General features: G+C 45.3%; 1 protein-coding gene across 5 annotated transcripts in view; it reads right to left on the reverse strand.

Moving 5' to 3' along the window:
- Positions 1-12,343: 12,343 nt before the first annotated feature.
- Positions 12,344-21,364, reverse strand: part of NKAPD1 (NKAP domain containing 1) — a 248,975-nt gene continuing 239,954 nt past the window's right edge. For all 5 annotated transcript variants that reach the window (XM_069224985.1, XM_069224983.1, XM_069224984.1 and 2 more), the window contains one exon: positions 12,344-15,660. In XM_069224985.1, coding sequence (XP_069081086.1) covers positions 15,168-15,660 — 493 coding nt within the window. In that variant the 3' untranslated portion in view covers positions 12,344-15,167. The remainder of the gene's footprint in view (positions 15,661-21,364) is intronic.

The following is a 21,364-nucleotide window of genomic DNA, read 5'->3' on the forward strand; positions in this document are numbered from 1 at the left end:
TGGCCATGTGGGATGCAGCTCCCTCGTGCTCCAGTGCCACTGCTCCCCCGCCTGATGATGCTAATGCACACAAGAACAGGGAGACCGCAAAAAAGGGGGGGGATAGAAGAAAGAAATGTTGAGTGCATGACTTACCGCTACCGTTGGCGGACAAGACAGACACAGAAGCCCCCTGCACTACGTCGCGCTGTTGGGCTCAACAGTGCAATTCCTGGGAAATGGCCTACAAGGCTATGGACGACATCTGCACACATAGATGACACAGGGGCATGAATAGCTGTACTTGGCACTCTACAGAGGTGGTGTGGGGGGCCACAGGGCCATGCCTTACAAAGGGGCCTAGCCTACGGAACTCACCCTGGCCTAGGGAAACACACAGCCCTCCTCCCCCACCCAGACCCCTCCACTGCGCGCAAAATCAGCTGAATGAGTGTACTCACCTCCTTGTGTCTGCTGTGATACCCTCAAGCGCCCATCCAACTCAGAGTAGGCCACCGCCAGGATCCTGAACATCAGGGAGGGTCATGGTTCGACGGGCACCCCTCCCACGTTGGGAGGCCATCCCCAGCTCCCCCGTCTTCTTGCTCCAGCGGCGGGAATGTCCTTCCAACTTTTACAGCAGTGTGTGCTCCGTCTCTGGTGGACCCCGAAGGTCCGGACGTCCTTGGCGATGGCACACAAAATATCCTTCTTCTGGTGGGCGCTGACCTACATGAAATGTACAGGGGAAGAAGAGAAGTCATTACCAACTGCGCCGTCAAAGTGAGTGGACCCCATCCCTACCCTTGCCATGTGGCACATCCACCCACCGTCTTTCATGCACGCAGAACTCGGCCCCCTTCCTTCTTACAAGCAGCCCTCTCCACACAGGCATAGCCCATTCAACATGCTCCCTGTGTACTTACCTGTTGGTCTGGAGGACCGTAGAGTAGCGTGTAATGGGGTAGGACCCCATCGACGAGCTTCTCCAACTCCTCCGATGTGAAGGCAGGGGCCCTTTCCCCAGACGACCGACCCATTGTCTCTTCCAGACCGAGGTCAGAGCAGCACTTGCAGTGTAGGTCCTCTCCTGTCGAAGATCAGGTATCGAGTGATTCAACAGATAGAAAATGGCGGTCACGTCAGCGGCGGTGCGTACCATCATCGCCGGCGTGCATCGTCATTGGCTTCTGGGACCCATAGGGTCCAATGTTAACCAATGCAGCGTTTCGCCGCGGTCTTCGACCGCCTACTGCGACAGTGTACAACGCCAGCGCAGTTACCTCACATCCCATTGTCCCACTTTAGAGGTCAGGCAGCCGCCATTTAAGGGGCCCACATGGCCTAGTTACCAACTGCGTCACACATACCTAGGCCTACTCTCAACACACATACAGGCCACATTTTGTGTATGAATGTTCTGTGTAGACTGTGGGTACATACCTCAGAGTTGTTTGACTCTGTGCTCGCTGTTGTCCTTCAAAGACACCATCCACTGGGACATGTGAGGAGATGGCGGAATCCTCCGGTGTACCGACCGCTGGTGGACCTGTCGACAATGGAGGAAAGAAATTTGATTATCACTTACAGGTTTGACCGTGCCACAATCCAGGAACTGTGTACACAGTAGGAGCCTGACCTGGTGTCAGCAATCCGCCATCCCACAGGAATCCCCCCTCAAGTGCAGGTGCTATCAGTGCTCCATTTCCTTGCAAGTGGGTCTTTTCAAACAACTGTGGCCATGGCATCAGTGATGTCCCAGCCTATGTTTTCCAACGTATTGTCCAGAGTGTTGTCTGCCCTGCTGAAACACACGTGGAGCTACATCGTTTTCCCTCAGGTGGAGGATTTGCCTACAGTGAAAGGTGACTTCTATGCCCTTGGTCATATCCCCAACATCATAGGTGCCATTGATGGGACCCATGTGGCTTTGGTCCCGCCCCACAGGAGTGAACAGGTGTACAGGAACCGGAAGAGTTATCATTCCATGAATGTACAGATGGTATGTTTGGCAGACCAATACATATCCCATGTGAATGCCATGTTCCCTGGCTCAGTGCATGACGCCTACATCTTGCGGAATAGCAGCATCCCTTATGTGATGGGTCAACTCCAGAGGCACTGTGTGTGGCTATTAGGTGATTCTGGTTACCCCAACCTGTCATGGCTACTGACCCCAGTGAGGAATCCCAGGACAAGGGCAGAGGAACGTTACAATGAGGCACATGGGCGAACTAGGAGGGTGTTCGAGTGGACCTTCGGCCTCCTGAAGGCCAGGTTCAGGTGCCTCCATATGACAGGTGGATCCCTATTCTACTCACCAAAGAAAATGTGTGCCAGATCGTGGCCTGCTGTATGCTTCACAACTTGGCTTTGCGATGACAGGTGCCTTTTCTACAGGAGGATGGTCCAGATGGCGGTGTTGTGGCAGCTGTGTAGCTTGTGGACAGTGATGAGGAGGAAGCAGAGGAAGAAGACATTGACAACAGGGACTCAGTCATCCAGCAATATTTCCAGTGAAACACAGGTGAGAATACATTCCTGCCTACTACATGTACTTTTACACTTCTACCTCTTATCCTGTCTGTCGATTTCACCCAGTGTATGGTCACTGGGTTGTCACATTCCGTTACGGTTTCACAGGTGTGGGTCCCAACGTGTGTCATCTGCTTAGATTCCTCAGGGACTAGAGCTGTGTGACATAGGTATGTTGACATTACTATTTCATGAACATTTTGTCACTGTAATTGCAAATACACTATTTCGAAATCATAGACAGACTCCAGATTGTTTTGTGCTTTAAGTGTGTTTATTTAAGTGTTCAATATTGGAGGGGGTAGTAAAATGGTGAGGGGTGATGGCGGAGGAATGTCCATGGCAGAGTCCAGTCTATTAGTCTCACAGGTGCATTGCCCATATGGGCATAGGAAGTGGAGCTGGGGCAGTTTCAATATGGACAGGGTGACAAAGTGGGACAGTGGGATGACAATCAGGGTGGTCTCATTTCTTGGCGGGGTCTTGGCATCGTGCTCTGTCTTGTTCCTAGATCTCAGGGACCGTTTGCGGGGTGGTTCTCCCTCTGCAGGGAGTGGGGTGCTGGTGTGGTGGTCCTGTGGCAGTGCCTCCTGTCCACTAGCGCCGGCAGAGGTGGTGGGCAATTCATCGTCCATGCTAGTGTCAGGGGCCCCTTGTAGTGCCACAGTGTCCCTCCTGGTGTTGAGTACTTCCTTCAGCACCCCTACAATGGTGCCCAGGGCGGAGTTGATGGTTCTGAGTTACTCCCTGAAACCCAAATACTGTTCCTCCTGCATGCGCTGGGTCTCCTAAAACTTGGCCAGTACCGTTGCCATCGTCTCCTGGGAGTGGTGGTAGACTCCCATGATGGAGGAGAGGGCCTCGTGGAGAGTGGGTTCCCTTGGCCTGTCCGCCCCCTGTCGCACAGCAGCCCTCCCAATTCCCCTGTGTTCCTGGGCCTCCGTCCCATGGACCGTGTGCCCACTGCCACTGCCCCCAGGTCCCTGTTGTTGCTGGGGTGGTGGGTTATCCTGGGTTCCCTGTAGTGGTGGACACACAGCTGATTGACGTGTCCTGGAGACGGAGGTATGGGCCCGTTGGGTGGGTGCGGTGCTGGTGTTTCCAGAGGGGGGAAGGTCTGTGGTGGCCTGTGCCTGTGTGAGGGGAACCAACTGTCCCGAGGCCCACGATGGTCCGGGCTGGTCATCTAGATCCAGGTGCACAGAGGTGCTGTCATCACTGTGGGCCTCTTCTGTGGGTGGAGTGGAGATGTCTGGACCCTCCTGTCTGGTGATGTTGGGTAGTGGTCCTGCAGGGGTGGAAAGGCATGATTATTGCATCTGTGTGTGTCATGGTGTGCAATGGGTGGGTGACCGTGTACCCCAGTGCTGGCATTCCTATGTGGGGGCTTGTGTGATGATGGTTTAGGGGGTTGTATGGGTATGTGCAGTGGGCATGCTTTAGTGATGGGTGTCCATGCGTTGGTGTTGCATGCAGGGCTTGGTGTTGGGATCGGTGGTTTGTGATATTGGTACATTTGTGAGGAGTTGGTGTGATAGGGGTGGGGGTATGTGATAGCATGCAGGTAGGGTGGGAGATGTAATAGTTAAGATTTGACTTACCAGAGTCCATTCCTCCACCGACTCCTGCAAGGCCCTCAGGATGCAGAATCGCCAAGACCTGCTCCTCCCATTTTGTTAGTTGTGGGGGAGGAGGTGGGGGTCCGCCGCCAGTCCGCTGAACCGCCTGGTTGTGTCTTGAGACCACAGAACCTTCCCCCATAGGTCGTTCCACCTCTTCCTGATGTCCTCCCGATTTCTTGACCCTGTCGACTATTCTTCGCCATAGCTCCATCTTCCTTGCAATTGAGGTGTGCTGCACCTGGGATCCAAATAGCTCGACCTGGACGATTTCCTCCACCATGACCCTGAGCTCCTCCTCCGAGAACCTGGGGTGTCTTTGCCGTGCCGTGGGGTGGTGTAGGTGATGTGTTGGGTGGTGTGTGTGGTGATATGTAGTGGTGTGTGGTGTTTTGTGCGTGGAAGTTGTGTGGATGATGGTGTTGTGTGCCTGTGGATGCTAGTTTGTGGATGGTGGTGTCTCTCTCTGGCCTTCTCTCTGTAATAGTGGTCGTAGGGGTTTGTGGGTGATGAGGGTGTGTGTTTTATATAGTATTGGGTGTGTGGGAGTGGTGTGTGTATGTGTATCAGGTGTGTGTATTTCGAATTGTCCAATGTGGCTGTGTTTTGTAAATGTGTGTGTATTTTGAGCGCAGCGGTGTGTACCGTCAATGGAATACCGCGCGTGATAGTGTGGGCGTATTTCTGTTGGCGTGACAGTGGAGGTTTTGTTGTCGCCAGTTTATCACTGACCTTTGGTGTGGCGGACTTGTGTGGTGTCTGGATTTTGTCGGATTCTGAGATGTGGGTCATAATAGCTGTGGCGGAATTCCGCGGCAGTGTGTTGGCGGTCTTCTGCACGGCGGTAAGCGGCTTTTAACGCCAATGTTGTAATGACCCCCTTTGTGTTTTCACAAGGTGGTGCTTCAAGGTTTGTAAGATGTTTAATATGGTAAGAACCATGGGTAGTGAACAATTGGGCTTAAAAATATATTTTGACTATGCCCCTCGCTCAAGGGAAAAAGTGGTTCCTATGGAGATAACATTCCCAAAATGTTTGAAAACTAGGATAGGTGACAGATAAATCAAGCGGTTAGCTTTATACTAAGTATCAGTTCGTATTTGTTGGGAGTAGAGGATGCTGAAGTGTTAAATAGGTATACTCAGAAATCATAGAGGTGGTGAAAAGCCAGTTTGCACAAGTTACAAAAGAACAAAACCCTCCATGACACAGAAACAGCCCCGATTTAAAAATCAGTTTTTAGGACTGAAAAGGACGTTGATAAATGTCAGAACTAAAAAGCTGTTTCCAGTGGGTACCAAGGAGAAAGAAATGTATAATAAAGCAAAAAAGAAATACGAGGCATTGATTAAAACCACAAAACAAGATTTTTATAAAGTAAATTTGGAAAAGACAATTAGTGTACTCCGTGCCCAAGACATGAACACATTTTGGAAGTTAGTTCAGGAAGGGTGCAATAGGAAAAAAGAACCAATAAAGTGTGTTCCAAAGAGGTGTGGGTAGCCTACTTAAGAAAGATCTATGTGGCATAGGAGGTAATGGATAAACGGATGTGGATACCCCCAGAGGAGGAGTTACTGAAGTTATTTACTGAACACTGTTTAGGCAAAATATTAACTTCTCTTAAGTTAACAAAGGCAACCAGACATGATAATTTACCAGCAATTATTTTAAAATCCAACCCCAAATGATAGGATAGCCTCTTTTCAAAGTTTTTTTTTTTTTTTTTTTTTTTTTTTAAAGACAAATGGGAACAGGGAGTGATAATTAAACCTATTCTTAAGAAAAAGGATCCTGCTAATCCCGGTGATTTTCATTGCACAAGCTTGATTGATGTAGGGGTGAAATCCTTTTCAAAAGCCATTTTTACTGTCCATGAAGGAGGGGGTAGAGTCAAACAAGCTAGTGTCCATGGAACAAGGATGCTTCAGGCAGTGTCATTTGGCAAGAGACCATTACTTCAACTTGTAAGTCATTGGTCAGAAGGCAATGGAAACCTCTGGGAATTTATTTTGTTTTATAGATTTTAGTTCGGTCTTCGACCTAGTCAATCACACAATTCTGTGATCTAAGCTGCGGATTCTGGGTGTTTCTAGAAGCCTCCCTGATATTCAAGAAGAATTACACAAATATAATGGGGCTCAAGTGGAGCTAGGTTTATGGGATGCATTATCAAAGAGAATCCCCCTTGAAACTAGGCTGAGAGAGGGATGTTGTAGGAAGTTGGCTCTGTATGTACTATTTCAAAGTAAGAAATAGCATGCACAGAGTCCAAGGGTTCCCCTTAGAGGTAAGATAGTGGCAAAAATAGATAATTCTAATGCTCTATTTTGTGTTAGTGTGGTCGAGCAGTAGGCTTATCAGAGGGTAGTGTTAAGCATTTGTTGTACACACACAGGCAATAAATGGGGAACAGACACTCAAAGACAATTCCAGGCCAATAGGGTTTTATATAGAAAAATATATTTTCTCAGTTTATTTTAAGAACCACAGGTTCAAGATTTACAAACAATACTTTAAATGAAAGGTATTTCACTTAGGAACTTTGAATTAGCAAAATAGCATATACAGTTTTCACACAAATGGCAATAAGCTATTTTAAAACTGGACACAGTGCAATTTTCAACACTTCCTGGGGAAGGTAAGTGCTTGTTAGTTTTGCAGGTAAGTAAACCACCTACAGGGTTCAAAGTTGGGTCCAAGGTAGCCCACCATTGGGGGTTCAGAGCAACACCAAAGTTACCACACAAGCAGCTCAGGGCCGGTCAGGTGCAAAGGTCAAAGTGGTGCCCAAAACACATAGGCTTCAATGGAGAAGGGGGTGCCCCGGTTCCAGTCTGCCAGCAGGTAAGTACCCGCGTCTTCGGAGGGCAGACCAGGGGGGTTTTGTAGGGCACCGGGAGGGACACAAGTCAGCACAAAAAGTACACCCTCAGCGGCACGGGGGCGGCCGGGTGCAGTGTGCAAACAGGGGTCAGGTTTGCAATGTAGTTCAATGGGATACCCAGGGGTCTCTTCAGCGATGCAGGCAGGCAAGGGGGGGTTCCTTGGGGTAGCCACCACCTGGGCAAGGGAGAGGGCCACCTGGGGGTCGCTCCTGTACTGGAGGTCAGATCCTTCGGGTCCTGGGGGCTGCGGGTGCAGTGTCCTTACCAGGTGTCGGGTTCTTAGAAGCAGGCAGTCGCGGTCAGGGGGAGCCTCTGGATTCCCTCTGCAGGCGTCGCTGAGGGGGCACAGGGGGGTCAACTCTGGCTACTCACGGGCTCGCAGTCGCCAGGGAGTCCTCCCTGTAGTGTTGGTTCTCCACAAGTCGAGCCGGGGGCAACGGGTGCAGAGTGCAAAGTCTCACGCTTACGGCGGGAAACGTGTGTTCTTTCAAAGTTGCTTTTTTGTTGCAAAGATGTTTCTTCTTTGGAGCAGAGCCGCTGTCCTCTGGAGTTCTTGGTCCTTTTAGATGCAGGGTAGTCCTCTGAGGCTTCAGAGGTCGCTGGACCCTGTGGAACACGTCGCTGTTGCAGTTTTTTTGAAGTGGGGAGACAGGCCGGTAGAGCTGGGGCCAAAGCAGTTGGTGTCTCCGTCTTCTCTGCAGGTTTTTTCAGCTCAGCAGTCCTTCTTCTTAGGTTGCAGGAATCTCGTTACCTAGGTTCTGGGAGCCCCTAAATACTCGATTTAGGGGTGTGTTTAGGTCTGGGGGGTTAGTAGCCAATGGCTACTAGCCCTGAGGGTGGCTACACCCTCTTTGTGCCTCCTCCCTGAGGGGACGGGGGCACATCCCTAATCCTATTGGGGGAATCCTCCATCTGCAAGATGGAGGATTTCTAAAAGTCAGAGTCACCTCAGCTCAGGACACCTTAGGGGCTGTCGTGACTGGCCAGTGACGACTCCTTGTTTTTCTCATCATCTCCTCCGGCCTTTCAGCCAAAAGTGGGGCCGTGGCCGGAGGGGGCGGGCAACTCCACTAGCTGGAGTGCCCTGGGGTGCTGTAACAAAGGGGGTGAGCCTTTGAGGCTCACCGCCAGGTGTTACAGTTCCTGCAGGGGGAGGTGAGAAGCACCTCCACCCAGTACAGGCTTTGTTACTAGCCACAGAGTGACAAAGGCACTCTCCCCATGTGGCCAGCAACATGTCTGGTGTGAGGCAGGCTGCTAAAACTAGTCAGCCCACACTGATAGTCGGGTATGGTTTCAGGGGGCATCTCTAAGATGCCCTCTGGGGTGTATTTTACAATAAAATGTACACTGGCATCAGTGTGCATTTATTGTGCTGAGAAGTTTGATACCAAAATCCCCAGTTCAGTGTAGCCATTATGGTGCTGTGGAGTTCGTGCGTGACAGACTCCCAGACCATATACTCTTATGGCTACCCTGTACTTACAATGTCTAAGGTTTTGCTTAGACACTGTAGGGGCATAGTGCTCATGCACGTATGCCCTCACCTATGGTATAGTGCACCCTGCCTTAGGGCGGTAAGGCTTGCTAGAGGGGTGACTTATCTATGCCTATAGGCAGTGTGAGGTTGGCATGGCACCCTGAGGGGAGTGCCATGTCGACTTAGTCATTTTCTCCCCACCAGCACACACAAGCTGGCAAGCAGTGTGTCTGTGCTGAGTGAGGGGTCTCCAGGGTGGCATAAGACATGTTGCAGCCCTTAGAGATCTTCCCTGGCATCAGAGCCCTTGGTACCAGGGGGACCAGTTACAAGGGACTCACCTGGATGCCAGGGTGTGCCAATTGTGGAAACAAAGGTACAGGTTAGGGAAAGAACACTGGTGCTGGGGCCTGGTTAGCAGGCCTCAGCACACTTTCAAATCATAACTTGGCATCAGCAAAGGCAAAAAGTCAGGGGGTAACCATGTTAAGGAGGCATTTCCTTACAGATGTGTATTAGCACTTACATTGCTTACCTTCTGCCTTGCAGCTTTGCCACACATGCTGTTGGAAACTAAGGGCCAGATGTAGCAAAATGCAAAATTGCGACTTGCAATTTGCGAGTCCATCCGACTCGCAAATTGCAAGTCGCAATTTGCTATGCAGTACGGTGTCTCAGACACCGACTGCGACTCGCAATGGGGTCGCAATGACCCACCTCATCAATATTCATGAGGTGGGTCGCAAATTGCAGCCCCATTGCGAGTATGGGCACTCGCAAACATGGAGGCCTGCTGTAGTCAGTAGACCTCCGTGTTCGTGACTGCTTTAAATAAAGCATTTTTTTTTTTTTTTAAGTGTAGCCCGATTTCCTTAAAGGAAAACGAGCTGCACTTAAAAAAAAAAAAACGAAACCTTTAGTTTCTGTATTTTTTCAGGGCAGGGAGTCGTCCCTTGGACCACTCCCTGCCCTGAAAAAATATTTTTGGGTCCATTCACAAAGTGGAAGGGGTCCCATGGGGACCCCTTCCAATTTGCGAGTGGGTTACCATCCACTTGAAGTGGATGGTAACTGGTCGCAAATGGAATTGCATCCCACTGCGAGTCGCAAATAGGAAGGGAACACCCCTTCCTATTTGCGAGTTGGAAATGCATTTTGCGAGTCGGAGCCGACTCGCAAAATGCATTTCTGCATTCCGGTGAGGCTTTTGCGACTCGCAAACGGCGTTTTTGGCCGTTTGCGAGTCGCAAAACCCTTGCTACATCTGGCCCTAAATGTTTTTCACTGAAAATGGATGGAGGGGGAGGGAGGACATATCTCATGCCTCTTATAAGCAAATGGCCTGGCAATTATTGATCTGACTCAGGAGGGACTTCAAAGAAAACTTGAAAGTTTTAGTAAGTACTGTGTGATAAAGGATCTTACCACTTATATTGCTGAGAAAAAAATAATAGGATTTGGTAAGAAATCAAAACCACATAAGGCGTTACCAGGGGATGAATGTGTGGAGGTGGTCACCTCGTATAAGTGTCTCGGGATGATGTTTAATGATAAAATAAACTGGTCCCACCTGAGAGAAATTGGGGAGACTTAGGCATGGTCTACAACTGGAGTGCTAGTTAAATTTAAAAGTGATTTTGGGAGGGCCCTCCCTGACATCAGTACTTACTGCTTACAACGCTATGATCCCTAAGCAATGTTTATATGGGGCCATAGTGGTATGCTTTAGGTATGAACTAAAGTGAGATAAATGTGAAGGTAAATGCCTGAAAAAAAGTTTGTTTTTTTTAAATGTTTTTTTTTAATGTTTTTTTTTTTATTGTTTATTGATGCCTAGAAAAGAACACATACAACTATGCACTACATTATAGCAGATTACATTTAAGGGAAATTACAGTCAGCTGACCGGCCAATGGCAGTACCAGTTTGAGTCCCCAACCCGAGTTCACCCATTGTGCTCTGACCTAGTAAGCATAGAGAAATAAAACATTTATGGTACTAGACTAGGTTGAACCAACCACGCAAACTCAGTAGGTACATTGATTAGCGGCACCAACCACTACTTATTCAGTGCAGTAAATTTCAATACATCAACTATCAAATAAACAGAACACTGTGATTATAGTGAGCACTGACAGAACAGAAGATAGTGCAACAATGCCCATACAACATCAAAGGTATCACACACACGGGGCCAAGGTGGGGGGGGGGAGACCAGGGGAGGGGCAACTGGACAACAGTCCATAGACAAGTCAGAGACAATGATTAGGAGGGGGTCCACTCACGACGGTCCCCACATCAAACCTGGAGACACACCCACCATAAAACCCCAAATCTCACAGCTATGCCTCTATAACCCCCAACCTCATTCCTTGAATGGTCTAACTATGTCCAGAGTTCAGCAAGTGGAAGCGTCTGTTAAGGGGTCTTCCCCCTCACTCTGTCCCACACCAGATAACTCATTAATCATGGCACGTCAGAGCTCCAAGTCGCGGTCAGCATGTTCATCCACTCCAACATTTCGTAGGCGACACTCCTCTGCGGTGGCCCATTCAGCCAAGTCACTCAGCACGCAGCGGGGGTGTGGGCTAGCCCATCGGATCACAATACGCCTCTTTGCCAAGATAAGCCCTAGCTGTGCAAATCTATACGCCATCTTACCATCCTTCTTAGGGACAGGCCCAACAGTGTTTCATTGTTACCTTCACTCGCACACCCGTGACCTCACTCAGTGACTCCACTACCCGACGCCAAAAGGGTTAGACAGAGCTAAAGACCCATGCCATATGATCAAATGAAGCCGACGGTGCCCACACAACGGCCACAGCTGTCAAATCTTGAGGGGGATATTCTATGCAGGCGTTGAGGTGTCAGGTATGCTCTATGCAAGTAATAGAAGGGAGTCAACTTAAATCGAGCATTGATAGTCACACCCCCACCAGTGAACAGGCTTTATTCCATTCCCCATCTGTGAGCGCCACACCCAGGTCAGCTTCCCAGCAACCCCTGCTCTTCTGCATCCCAGTTAGCCTGTCAGCCCTGAGAGCTTTATAAGTTCGGGACAGGAGACCGCGGTCACCTCCAGGGTCAAGAAGAGTCACCTCATTTCCTAATCCCCACCGAAGGCGGTTGTTACTGAAATTTCAAGAAGCTTTGAACTTTTGGTTTTCAAATTATGAAAAATGTTATACATTTTTTGATAGGGAAGATAATTCTTGAAGAGGCATTTGAAATGTGTGTTTACATGATGTCAACATTGTATATGTTATTTATTTTAAAGACAATAGTCTAATTAAACTTATTTTACTACAAAACAAATCTTACAAATTTCCATACACACGTTCATAGTAATCTCTGGAATTGACATCCTGCAATAAGTGCTCTCTTGTTAGAACACCAACACCTGCAAGTATTTTAAGACGTTCCAAAAAGGATCAGCAGAACTGGGACTTCTGGAGGGAGAGTTCCTATAATAGTTAGAAATGACTGAGATTTAGTCTACCAATTGAACTTGAAATTTCCATATCTACTCTGTATTTCTGGGAAAACATGAGTGAAATGTACTGAAAATATATTATGTAAGGGCTAGGAGAGCAGACGAATCATAAAAGTATTTTCTTCTGTGAATATTTCATTAAATCATAATATTAGAATTATTTCGATTTGCATTTCAAGCAAGTTATTTGCGTAAGACTAAAATATTTCATGTAACTCCTTGCAGAATAAATAGCATAAAGTAAAGTTCTCTTCAGGTCCTTTAGTTTTCAAGCCACATTATATAACCATGTGACAGACATAGTGCTTCCGCCTGTTATAATGTAAAAACACAATGAAGCTGAAATTCACTGAAAAGATTCTTTTTTTGTTTATTAAGAACCTGCATAGTATTACAGGATAAATCATTATAAGTAGAAACTAACTAGAATTTACAAAAGTACAAAAAAAATTATACAGCACTCAGGAGTAAAATTAGAAGCAGTTCATATCGCTAATCAGCCTTCAGTAATGACAACATTCATTACCTTCCAAGTCACATAGAAAACACACCTGACAAAACCAAGTGCATCCTAAACATATTGTGGTTGTTACATTCGGACCCAAATGGAAAATTAATGTTTCACAGTCTTACAACACGTTACTTTTCAACTCGAGAGTGGTCCTTGGATTGGGAGTTTGGGACACATTTAAAAAGAAGAGTAGCACTTTTGAGATTAGTGGAATAGGCTTACATCAACTATTTCAGAATGCTCCTTTTAAATAGAGACAAAGGCTTTGAAACAAAGGAACATAAGGAAAACCCCAGTACACCACACCAATTGAATAACACACAGACATAAAATAGCCCTATTTTTCATTCATCACACTTCTCACACTATTTCTGATGGTAAAGACAATTGCCACGTTGTTGCTCTCCGTCTCCAGGTCTAATGTAAGGGTAACAGAAAGCCTAATTTAAAAATGCTATAGTGAAACCCTGAAACAGAATAGGGATTGGTGGGATTTTGGTCTCACAACATGAAATTGCTAACAGAAATTGCAACAGCATGGCGGAGTGGCTACAATTGTAAACTTAAGGATTGCATCACAGAGCATACAGGCTGGTTTTAAAGTTACAACCATAAATCCAGAATTGAGTGGTATTCTTAAACCTTTTCTAGGTATGTTCTCACATTGGAAACAAACAAACGTACATAGGTCAAGGGCAGCATATGCTTAAGGGTAGGAACAAGAAAGCACCAACCCAATATTTTACAAGGGTGTAAGTGGTAAGGAAAAGCATGTATCCATCTAGAAACAAAAATAAAATAAAAAAAAAGTTGCCTTTCGATTTTGGTATGCACAATTTCGGAGCACCAGGTAGAAAAATCCTTATGCATAGTTTTTAATGATGTGAGTACTATTGGCAATGACTACTAAAGTTCTCATGAACTGCAAAAAATGCCTGTTTCTTTGGCCAAACCGTAAACAGCAAAGTTGCTGATTCAGTTCGGACACACTGTAACCTACATTTATGAGCCGGAAAAAAACGTAATTATATATCAGAAAATAAAAAAAACCTTAGACTTGCTGGATACACAACTCATTCCTGAAAATACCAACTGGAGATCTCTGTGCTGCAGAAATAGCAGGCACCAAACAGTGATGTATCATGGAGCAGCAGGTAAACAGTGAACCAATTATCACGACTTACCCAGCAGCGAGAAAATAATATATTTTAAAGAGAAGTAGAGAATGACAGGAATAAATATTAATTATGTGCATCATTTTAAGAGAAGAGAAAAACAAAAAAAAATGAAGCAGATTAATGGTGATTATTACATTTAATATTAAAAACATGACAAGTGCATTGGAGGAATATTTGGGGAAGTGCATGAATTTGAGAACACCAGGATGTTCACTGCACACTCAATGCATTGGTCAGAACACTTACCTTAAAAAAGTAATATATAAATATATATACACACACACACACACACACACACACATCGGTTTCCTCAAATCATTGTATTTTATTGATATTTCAGAATTTCAGTGTACTACACCCTGTTTACAGTTTATGTCCAATTGCCATGGCTGATATTAAAACTCACCAAACAAAACAGGAAACCCTGCGTGATAGAACTTGTGTGCGGTCTTTATAAAGTACGGGGCGGTGTCATAGAATACAGAGAAAATAAAGACTAAAATGCCTTAGCCCATGCTCATTAAAGCAACACTAACAGGCCAAATTCATTTTTCACGTTTTCTACAGAGTTTTATTTATGGAGACAAGTGGAAATTCTCCAGCAAGTATGAAAGTCCAACAGAGTTTTGGAACATTAAGTATGCAACAGAAAGATTTTTAAAATATGGAATTAATTCCTTCGGGAGGTGATGAGAAACACAACTGATGCCACCAAATACATTGCTTCATAAAAGAGAATGTCTGTTCAGCACACAGAGGAAGTCACTGTACTGAAATTCAAACCTTGGCCATTCATATTTTTCTAGTTCACTGTGCTTTGGACAAAGTATCTGCTTGAGGGTTTATAAAAAAAACAATTGCTTCCTGGAACAACGTACAGGAAAAAGAAAACCACCATTTTGCTATCCTGCACTTTTTTTTGTTGGAGCTCGACTCCATAGCTTGTTTTCAAGGCGCAAAGGAGAGAATTACAACAGCTCATCATGGTGGGTCCTGTAATATGTTTTCTGTTTATGTCCTCTCATGTAAAACTGGCTTTTATATGTTTCATGTTTATGTCCTCTCATGTAAAACTGGCTTTTTCTAAAATGCTTAGTCTGAATGCCAACAAAGAAGTATCCTCATAGATAAGCTTACAATTTCTCAATCACCCTCTAAAAACAGGAGAACTTTTGTAACTTAAATGAAGCCAATGAGCTATTTCCTTTCGCCTAAAGAAATTACTCTTCTTTGATATTTTCCTTACAAATTGTTTCATACCTCCCCACATATTTCACCTGGCGAAATGTCAAGAATGAAATAGATCCCAGCCAGGTTCGCATTTTACTTGCCAACACCTTTTCCAGGTCAAGTGCCTCGCCAATTATGGCTCCATTTTGATAATCGGTCCCTTTACACATCAGTTTTCTACCATCACTGAAATACTCTGGATGTCACATTTAAACATATAATTTCGGAGGTCCAGTGCCATGTCCTTGAATTAGTCGTCATCAGAGCTGTCTGATCGATCATCATTTGCCACTTTCCAATTTTTCCGTTTGCTTTTCTTCTCCTGAGATTCAAAGTCTTTCCTAGCTTTTGAACGATGGTGTCTTTTTTTATGACTTTTAGTCTGTTTTTTATCATCTGCCTCACTAGTGGCCGAGCTGCTATCCGTCACATCGCTGGAATCGGATGAATCACTATCCTGCCCAGAGGAAGATGGTGGCTTCCTTGCAGGTTTTTTCCGAGTTTTTTTCTTTCGTTTCACCTTTTTAGCACGAGAAGTGCTCTCATCCGAGCTCTCACTTTCAGTCGAAGACTCCACAGGCTCCTCCTTTTTCCGCTTTTTTAGCTTTTTGTGTGAACGTTTCTTTTGTTTCTTTTTGTGTGACTTCTTAGATCGCTTGCGTTTGCGTGACTCTTGCTCTGCACCACGTCGAAGCCGAGAAGCTTTCTTACCATTAACTGTCTCTGCACTTTTCAGTTCATCACTGCAAGAAATACACACAGAACAAAATAAAAAACGGGTTCAAAATTAGAGTGAATAGAAAGGTTGTTGGTTTTGTAGTCCAGTCGAAAGATCCAAACACTTCAGGTTTTGATAACATAACTTCTAAAGGACTAAATGCAGCCACAGAACCATACTCACTACATTGTGCGTTTTAAATTCCACGAGTACAATAAAAATGTATCCAAACCTCAAATGATTAAACAAAAAAAAGTAGAGAACAGAATTGTACAGCATACAGCTATTGATTAACAAATTACTTACCTTCAAGTAACACTTTCTGGTTGATGTAAGCACAGACTCCTCTCTTTGAAATATATCGCAGGTGACAGGCTGAATCAAGACAATTGTTTGTAGCAATGCTCCAGTGCATCACTTTTGCCTAGGGCAAAATTATCAATGCAGAGTTTCGCCCTACTGGCGGAAGACAACCAGCACCACCTCATGATGAAGATGGAGCTCGTGAACTGCCAGACGACCTCGGTTTTGTTCGTCCACTTTGAAAATCGGGGATCCTGACAAGTAGTTGGCCACCAGAAAGACGCCCTGTAGTTTCAGTCACCTCCAGATGGTGCAAAGCCTCCTGGCACAAGACCCCACTCCACCCTGGCTATTACAGTACTACACAATGCGGTCCATTAGAACTCGTCCCATCCTACCTTTGATGAATGGTAATAAGGCCTTCCAAGCTAGATGAATGGCCAGCAGGTCTATGTGGCTGATGCGGAGCAGGACCTCCATTGGAGATCAGCATCCTCTGATGTCCACCTCCTCCAGGTGATTCCCCTAAACAAGTAATGATGCATCTGTCACCACTGTCAGCCCTTTGTGGGGAAGGGAGTGTGCTGCCACAGGACAAATTGCAAGGAAACAAGAATAAAACCCCCATTTTCACTGGGTCCAATGTACTGTCTATGGCACCCTTGGAAAGCAGCAGGATGACCTCCTGTAGCAGCATGAAGAGATGATCTGCTGAAATTGGGATGGAAATTAAGAGGGGAGGAGAGAAATGGTAGTTACTAGCTTGATGAGCAAGTTACTTACCTTCGGTAGCGCTTTTTCTGGTGTATACACTAGCTACCTGTGGATTCCTCACCTAATAAATTCTCCCAATGGGCAGCATTCAACGGAAACTTCTTTCCAGCTCTGCACGTCGGCGAGGACGTCACAATTGCCCGACCCCACGCGGCTCCGTCTGACGTCATCGTGGCAGTAAGAGGTCCCCGCCGGCGTGCTAACATCAGTTTACACCATTTTTTACGTGCCTTTGAGGCAAACAGGTGAATACCGACATTCCATACTCATTGTGATTGTATCCAAGAAAACTTTTATACAAAAGGTAAACAAATAAGAATAGCAAACAATATCAATATATATCCGCAAAAATACATAGTTGTAAAGATATACAAATATATATATATATATATATATATATATATATATGGAAAATGTCACTTACCCAGTGTACATCTGTTTGTGGCATGAGTCGCTGCAGATTCACATGCTTTGCACATCCCGCCATCTAGTGTTGGGCTCGGAGTGTTACAAGTTGTTTTTCTTCGAAGAAGTCATTTCGAGTCACGAGATCGAGGGACTCCTCCCCTTTCGGCTCCATTGAGCATGGGCGTCGACTCCATTTTAGATTGTTTTCCCCACAGAGGGTGAGGTAGGAGTTGTGTATTATAGTAATAGTGCCCATGCAATGGAGTGAATATGTATGTACATAATGTAGTTTAAAGTGTTATATATTTACAAATTTGCAAATGTTCAATATCAACTTCGAAACGGCTACAGGCTCCCGGGGAGGCGGGTGGGCGCATGTGAATCTGCAGCGACTCATGCCACGAACAGATGTACACTGGGTAAGTGACATTTTCCGTTCGATGGCATGTGTAGCTGCAGATACACATGCTTTGCATAGACTAGTAAGCAGTTATCTCCCCAAAAGCGGTGGTTTAGCCTGTAGGAGTTGAAGTTGTTTGAAACAAAGTTCGTAATACTGCTTGGCCTACTGTGGCTTGTTGTGTTGTTAACACATCCATGCAGTAGTGTTTGGTAAACGTATGAGGCGTAGACCATGTGGCTGCCTTACATATTTCAGGCATAGGAATATTTCCTAGAAAGGCCATTGTAGCACCTTTCTTTCCAGTCGAGTGTGCCTTTGGTGTAACAGGCAGTTCTCTTTTTGCTTTGAGATAGCAAGTTTGAATGCATTCAACTATCCATCTAGCAATGCCTTGTTTGGAAATCGGATTTCCTGCATGAGGTTTTTGGAAAGCAACAAATAATTGTTTTGTTTTCCGAATTTGTTTTGTTCTGTCAATGTAGTACATTAACGCTCTTTTGACGTCTAATGTATGTAGTGCTCTTTCAGCTACAGAATCTGGTTGTGGGAAGAACACTGGTAATTCTACAGTTTGATTCAAGTGGAACAGTGATAGGACTTTTGGTACAAATTTAGGATTTGTCCGTAGAACTACTTTAGGCTTGTGTATTTGAATAAATGGTTCTTGTATGGTAAATGCTTGAATCTCACTTACTCTTCTTAGAGATGTGATGGCAATTAGAAATGCAACTTTCCATGTTAAGTATTGCATTTCACAAGAGTGCATGGGCTCAAAAGGTGGACCCATGAGTCGTTTTAAGACAATGTTGAGGTTCTATGAAGGAACTGGTGGTGTTCTTGGTGGTATAATTCTCTTTAGGCCTTCCATAAACGCTTTTATGACTGGTATCCTAAATAATGAAGTTGAGTGCGTAATTTGCAGGTAAGCTGAAATTGCAGTAAGATGTATCTTAATGGAAGAAAAAGCTAGCTTTGACTTTTGCAAATGTAGTAAGTATCTTACGATGTCTTTGGCAGATGCGTGTAAGGGTTGAATTTGATTATTATGGCAGTAATAAACAAATCTTTTCCACTTATTTGCATAGCAATGTCTAGTGGTAGGTTTCCTAGCTTGTTTTATGACTTCCATACATTCCTGTGTAAGTTCTAAGTGTCCGAACTCTAGGACTTCAGGAGCCAAATTGCTAGATTCAGCGATGCTGGATTTGGGTGTCTGATTTGTTGTTTGTGTTGAGTTAACAGATCTGGTCTGTTTGGTAGTTTGACATGAGGCACTACTGAGAGGTCTAGTAGTGTTGTGTACCAAGGTTGTCTTGCCCAAGTTGGCGCTATTAGTATGAGTCTGAGTTTGTTTTGACTCAACTTGTTTATGAGATATGGAAGGAGTGGGAGAGGGGGAAAAGTGTATGCAAATATCCCTGACCAACTCATCCATAACGCGTTGCCCTGAGACTGATCTTGTGGGTACCTGGATGCGAAGTTTCGGCATTTTGCGTTTTCTTTTGTTGCAAATAGATCTATTTGTGGTGTTCCCCAACTTTGGAAGTAAGTGTTCAGTATTTGAGGGTGAATCTCCCATTCGTGGATCTGTTGGTGATCCCGAGAGAGATTGTCTGCTAACTGATTCTGAATCCCTGGAATAAATTGTGCTATTAGGCGAATGTGGTTGTGAATCGCCCAATGCCATATTCTCTGTGCCAGGAGACACAACTGTGTTGAGTGTGTACCTCCCTGTTTGTTTAGGTAATACATTGTTGTCATGTTGTCTGTTTTGACAAGAATGTGTTTGTGGCTTATTATGGGTTGAAATGCCTTTAGCGCTAGAAATACTGCCAGTAGTTCTAAGTGATTTATGTGAAACTGTTTTTGCTGAGTGTCCTATTGTCCTTGGATGCTGTGTTGATTGAGGTGTGCTCCCCACCCTATCATGGAGGCATCTGTCGTTATTTCATATTGTGGCACTGGGTCTTGGAAAGGCCGCCCTTGGTTTAAATTTATATTGTTCCACCATTGAAGCGAGGTGTATGTTTGGCGGTCTATCAACACTAGATCTAGAAGTTGACCCTGTGCCTGTGACCATTGTGATGCTAGGCACTGTTGTAAGGGCCGCATGTGTAACCTTGCGTTTGGGACAATTGCTATGCATGAGGACATCATGCCTAGGAGTTTCATCACCATTTTGACTTGTATTCTTTGTTTTGGATACATGGCCTTTATTACATTGTGAAATGCCTGTACCATTTGTGGGCTTGGAGTGGCAATCCCTTTTGCTGTGTTGATTGTCGCCTCTAAGTATTGCTGTGTTTGACACGGCTGAAGGTGTGACTTTGTGTAGTTGATTGAGAAACCTAGTTTGTGGAGGGTTTCTATGACATACTTTGTGTGTTGTGAACACCGTTCTAGCGTGTTGGTTTTGATTAACCAATCGTCTAGGTACGGGAACACATGTATTTGCTGCCTTCTGATATGTGCAGCTACGACTGCTAGGCATTTTGTAAAAACTCTTGACGCAGTTGTTATTCCGAATGGCAACACCTTGAATTGGTAATGTACCCCTTGGAATAAAAACCTTAAGTACTTCCTGTGTGAAGGATGTATCGGTATATGGAAATATGCATCCTTTAGGTCTAGTGTTGTCATGTAGTCTTGTTGTTTGAGCAGTGGGATTACGTCCTGTAATGTCACCATGTGAAAGTGATCTGATTTGATGTAGGTATTTAATGTTCTGAGATCTAATATAGGTCTTAGACTCTTGTCCTTTTTGGGTATGAGAAAGTACAGAGAGTAAACTCCTGTTCCTTTCTGTTGAATTGGTACTAATTCTATTGCTCCTTTTTGTAGCAACGCTTGGACCTCTAGTCCTAGAAGATCCATGTGTTCTTTTGACATATTGTGCGTTTTCGGTGGGACGTTTGGAGGGAATTTGAGAAATTCTATGCAATAACCATGCTGGATAATTGCTAGGACCCAAGTGTCTGTTGTTATTTCCTCCCAATGTTTGTAAAACTTGGTTAGTCTCCCCCCCCACAGGTGTTGTGTTGGGGATTTGTGACGTGGAAGTCACTGCTTGTTTTGAGGAGCTTTGGAATTTCTCTATTCTTTTGGAATTGCCCCCCTCTATACTGTCCCCGAAAACTTCCCCGCTGATATTGACTTTGATAAATGGGCCTTGTTTGTGAGGTTGTGGGTTCTGTAGCTTGTCCTCGAAACCCCCCTCTAAACTGTGTTTTGCGAAATGTGCCTCTGCTCTGTGAGGAGTAGAGTGCGCGCCCATGGCTTTGGCCGTATCAGTGTCTTTTTTAAGTTTTTCTATAGCAGTGTCCACCTCCGGCCCAAACAACTGCTGTCCATTAAAAGGCATATTCAGCCAGGCTTGTTGTATTTCCGGCTTGAATCCTGACGTACGCAACCATGCGTGTCTCCTTATTGTTACTGCAGTATTTACTGTCCTTGCAGCTGCATCTGCTGCATCCATTGCTCACCGTATCTGATTATTTGAGATACTTTGTCCTTCCTCCACCACTTGTTGTGCCCTTTTTTGGAACTCTTTGGGTAAGTGTTCTATGAAATGCTGCATTTCATCCCAATGAGCCTTATCATATCTTGCCAGAAGTGCTTGTGAGTTGGCAGTGCGCCATTGGTTTGCTGCTTGTGCTGCAACCCTTTTCCCTGCACTGTCAAATTTGCGACTCTCCTTGTCTGGAGGTGGTGCGTCTCCCGAGGTGTGAGAGTTTGCTCTCTTGCGAGCTGCCCCTACTACTACAGAGTCTGGTGTTAATTGCTGCGTGATATACACAGGATCTGTAGGCGGTGGCTTGTACTTTTTCTCCACCCTTGGAGT

This window comes from Pleurodeles waltl, chromosome 3_1 (genome assembly GCF_031143425.1).
Source record: "Pleurodeles waltl isolate 20211129_DDA chromosome 3_1, aPleWal1.hap1.20221129, whole genome shotgun sequence".
Lineage (NCBI taxonomy): Eukaryota > Metazoa > Chordata > Amphibia > Caudata > Salamandridae > Pleurodeles > Pleurodeles waltl.